Below are 4,372 nucleotides of genomic sequence, written 5' to 3' on the forward strand. Positions count from 1 at the left end.
TGCTGATTTGTTTAAAAAGATTAATTTAATTCACTCCTCTTGAAGATTGGTACAAATATATTTAACTATAATTAATTTCAATTTTTCTACATAAGTACATTTGTAGAAATTTTTTTAAAATATATAAAAATATTTTTAAAATAATAAATTAATAAAATAAAGAGAAACAAAAAAAGGCATGAAATTTGATACATGTACTTTCAACAATAACTTGTTACATAAAAGATTTTTTTTTTTAAAGAAAATAACTATGGAGTTCTTATTTGACTATTATTTAAGTGTACATTTGAATAAAATTAGATTAATTATGAAATTTTTATTTGACTATTATTTAAATATATATGTTTTGGCAATAATTTCAACCATGATAAAGCTACGTCCTTAAAGTATCACTTAAAGGTGCGGTGGGCCCCGGAGAAAAGTGCCTACGAAGAGCAAAAAGAAAGGATGGGCCTGGCTGCCTAGGAGAAAAGTGGATGGGAGAGGAGAAAGAAGGGTATTGAGACTGAACCTTCGGGTCTACCGGGCGTTCAAGTCGCTGATGCGATTGGTATTCGATCTAATAGCTCGTATGGACAGGTAATACAACCGATACTAAATATTATCATTTATTTCCATCTTATATAGATACCACATCATTTAGTTCAACATGAAAGATACCACAATTCCGATGCTTTTGGTACAAAACACCAGGCTTTTGGAATTTTATTGGACTGCATACACAATAATGGGGGACCTCACTTTATGTAAACCGTCATCCCACACTAACGAAGCAGAGACCATGTCTTTAACTATCCGTCCTTCAACCTTCAACACAAAAGATAGTTTCTGGCCGATGGATGTGAATGATAAAATGTTTGGTTTAACGTTGATTTTGAGTCCCTTTGGGGCACCGATAACAGTTGCTTTATATGTGGATACTGGTAATCCAACATTTGTGACACTCCTTTTGAACGTGCGAGCGATTGATTCTTTGTAGGGGATGGAAAGAGCAAAGGATGGGTAATTTAGATCCCAAACGGTTCCATTCGTAGCTTTCGAACAGACACTATGATCCCCGGTGACTTTCCGTAGAGTCTGAAAACTATAGCCTTCTCCACACAAAAAATTTACAAAGTCAATCTCATCAGCATCATACACTAAACCAGGGTGCACAGCCCTTACAGGATCAATATTGCCTGCACCATATGCAAATTCGGCTTCCGGATTTTTTCTAGCGCTCATGGGAGTAGCTGCTTACAAAACACACAAAGGACTAAGATCCATTACTATCACCTCTTTCATAATTTGAAAGGCCGGGAATAAAATTCAGTCATTACCAGTAGTCATAAGAGCAGACTTAATAGCAGCAGGAGACCAGGTGGGGTGAAATGACTTGATGTAGGCAGCTGCCCCAGTAGCATGTGGACAAGCCATTGACGTGCCGCTTAATATATTGTATTGCCCTACTCGATTATCATCACTTATTTCAGAGATTGGAGAAATTGGTGACCAGGCAGCCAGAATGTGTACACCTGGGGCTGTTAAATCTGGCTGTATGCGGTAAGATCACAAAGTCATCATGAATGTCAAGCTTCTAGAAAGTCTTTATGAACTAAGGAAAATGGTGTTTTGGTCTGAGATATGCGTAACCGTTCTCAACATAGATTAAGAAAAAAAACCCCTATGTTTTCTCCAATGGGAGATGAAAATGTTGAATTGGGTTTACATGATATAGAGATGAAAATGTCATAGAATAAATGAGAAGAAAATCAAGAATAATCGCATAAGCTACCTTGAGAAGGTCATGTGTAATTGGGTTTGGACCCCTTGATGAGAAGGAGGGTACATACGGGGCCAATGCGTCATTAACCTCAATACTCTTCAATATCGATGCAGTTGGGTTACTGTTTAAATGTAGTAAGAGTAAGACCGAGTATATATATGCCGTACAAATCCTAAAGCATATCACTTATATAATTTACAGTCATCTCCAAATAAAAGTAGGAAGCTGTGTTAATCGATACCTTGTTGAGCTGATGTAGTAGGCAATTCTTTTACCATCTCCTGCACTAAGGCGAGATGCAGGCAAGGGATAAATGCGGCTGTAATCTCTGGGGAATCGGAGTCCATCCACTATCACAGTCCCAACGGCACCTGCCAAGAATGCATTCGATGCTTCTTCAAGCCCATCTCCAAGCCCAATGCAAAGGACAATTTTACCCTTCACTAAATTTGGGTTCAATGAGTTTATTTCGCAAAACCTGCATTTCAGTGATGAAAGCCCTGTAATCTATCACACACGCTTTAAAATTCAGTATTTCTAACGTAGCGCTTTCATTTTCAATTAATTATTTTTATTTCTTTAATAATAAGTACCTGGATGTGTTCCCTCTAAAACCTCCTCCAGTATTCGGGGCATCCCCACCATAAATCAAAGGATACATGCCATTGGGCTCAAATGTGTTTATCGAAATTCCCTGCACAAAGGGCAATGATATAACCTCCACCTCCAAAAATCAGATTGCTTTAATAAATGATATTTGAATGTGATGGTTATTAGTCCAAAGTGAGAGCAAGCTTACTCACCTTATAAACCTTCCTGTCACCTAGTTGCACCTCGGTCAAGAACTTCCGATCTATGGTGCTAGCAGCCACGGAAAGAGACCATGGCGAGACATTTGTGACGGAAACAGGGCTAGGTCCCTTGTTACCAGCAGAAGTTGATGTTAGTATCCCATTTTTCATTGCATGAAAAGCTCCGATTGCACTCGGATCTTCAAAATAATTTAGGCTAGTGGTACCCCCAACTGAAATAGATATTATATCAACCCCATCAGCAATTGCATCATCAAATGCTGCAAGAATATCAGCAGCATGACAGCCATCAGACCAACACGTCTTATACACAGCTATCCGAGCTGATGGAACCCCACCCCGTGCGGTTCCTAAACCAAAGCCCATTAGACTTGCCATGCTGACTAAAGCCCCTGCCGCAGTTGACGCAGTGTGTGTCCCATGGCCTTCTGAATCTCTTGGGGAATGCAAATCTTTTGGGCTAAATTTTCCATCGCTCCGATAGTACTTGGCTCCAATAATTTTACTGCAATAACATCAGTGGAAAGTTTTGTTAAGGAATAAGGATAGTATTTTAAACTTTTGTAACAGGGTATTTAGACACTCTGTTGCGAGTGAGATTTACTTGTTGCAAGTGAAATTGGAAAACCCGTGGCAAGTGCCCTTCCATTTCCTTGGCGGTGGGCCAAATCCTTTATCATCGAAGCTGTCAGACTCTGGCCATATTCCAGTGTCAAGCACTCCTATGATAATGTCGCTTTCAAAACTTGTTCTTTTAACTTGTCGGGGAAACCCCACGAAATCCCACGACCTAGTTGTGTGGAGCTGTTTCTTTTCGTTAGGGAAAACCGAGACCACCCCGTCCATGCCTGAAACTCCAAAGTTACAGTTAATTTTGTAGCCATTACACGCATGAGAAACTTCAATTAAAGAAAGATTTAAACCCACCTACGCACCTTTCATTTGCTGCATTTCCTCCTCTGTTAGCTTCGCTACAAATCCATTGAAACTCCTTTTGTAACTGCGAACTAGAGAACTTGATGCCCTACCTCTGAAAAGGCATTCCATGGGGAAAATTTGGTACCATATATGTAATAAATAAATAAACAAAAGGTGAATTCTGACCTGCCAAAGACTTGCTCCAGCATGTTGGTGTGAATGGCAGACGCCGACAAATCTCCGGCAGGCTTGGCACCCATGTACACAATATACTCCTGCATCCACATCCACAACATGTTTGGTGCAAATCCAGTTTATTAACACTACTCAAGCATGATTTTCAGCGCAAGATTAATCTTAATTTTTCCGCCACGCATGCATGTATGGTTCATGGAATATTGACCAAGCCATTAATTAAGAGAAAGCAAGAGAGAGATGGGTGTTTATTGCCTTTCGAACATCATCCTCGGAAGCTGCTGCAGTAATGTGGGTGCTGAGCAGACTGCAGATGAGACTGAGAAGGAGAAACCACAGAAAGGAGTTTTTTTGTTTTGCCATTAGATGATGGTAATTAAGCTATGCGCTCCGTGGTGCTTGGACATCTATGTACATATATACACATGAGCCTCCCAATCCTCTCTCTTTTAATCTAATGTTACACCTTCCAGGACATTTCCAATAATTTGTATTTAAAAAGATAAAAGAATAAAGAGCAATGCACGGATAAATCAAAAGACTCACCAGTCATCCCCCATAATACCAAAGACTTTTTTTCATCAAAAGATATGCCCATCAACATCTACTTTACATCCCTTCCAATAATTCAATCTTTTTTATTATTATTGTCACTTCTTTTGAGAAAGAATTTTGTTAAAGT

The 4,372-nt window shown here is 39.2% G+C and overlaps 1 protein-coding gene across 2 annotated transcripts; it reads right to left on the minus strand.

Moving 5' to 3' along the window:
• Positions 1-585: 585 nt before the first annotated feature.
• Positions 586-4,086, minus strand: LOC117928027 (cucumisin-like). 2 transcript variants are annotated; one of them, XM_034847775.1, is made up of 10 exons: positions 3,946-4,086; positions 3,682-3,770; positions 3,513-3,607; positions 3,182-3,425; positions 2,569-3,082; positions 2,359-2,459; positions 2,007-2,243; positions 1,775-1,886; positions 1,320-1,533; positions 586-1,232 (listed from the first exon to the last, which is right to left on the minus strand). In XM_034847775.1, exons 1-10 carry the CDS (start codon positions 4,051-4,053, stop codon positions 706-708), a joined length of 2,241 nt encoding a protein of 746 aa, XP_034703666.1. In that variant the 5' UTR covers positions 4,054-4,086; the 3' UTR covers positions 586-705. The 2 variants fall into 2 exon arrangements, with proteins under 2 accessions (XP_034703666.1, XP_034703667.1); XM_034847776.1 differs by lacking the exons at positions 3,682-3,770; positions 3,946-4,086 and having other exon boundaries at positions 3,505-3,590.
• Positions 4,087-4,372: the final 286 nt, after the last annotated feature.

Source organism: Vitis riparia, chromosome 13 (genome assembly GCF_004353265.1).
Source record: "Vitis riparia cultivar Riparia Gloire de Montpellier isolate 1030 chromosome 13, EGFV_Vit.rip_1.0, whole genome shotgun sequence".
NCBI lineage: Eukaryota > Viridiplantae > Streptophyta > Magnoliopsida > Vitales > Vitaceae > Vitis > Vitis riparia.

Excerpts from the sequence above, each read along its gene's own strand:
- LOC117928027 (XM_034847775.1), bottom strand. The coding sequence starts at position 4,053 with ATGGCAAAACAAAAAAACTCCTTTCTGTGGTTTCTCCTTCTCAGTCTC. Across the intron at positions 1,887-2,006 it reads TACTACATCAGCTCAACAAG|TAACCCAACTGCATCGATAT; the intron begins GTATCGATTAAC and ends ACATTTAAACAG. Across the intron at positions 1,233-1,319 it reads GTCTGCTCTTATGACTACTG|CTACTCCCATGAGCGCTAGA; the intron begins GTAATGACTGAA and ends TTTTGTAAGCAG.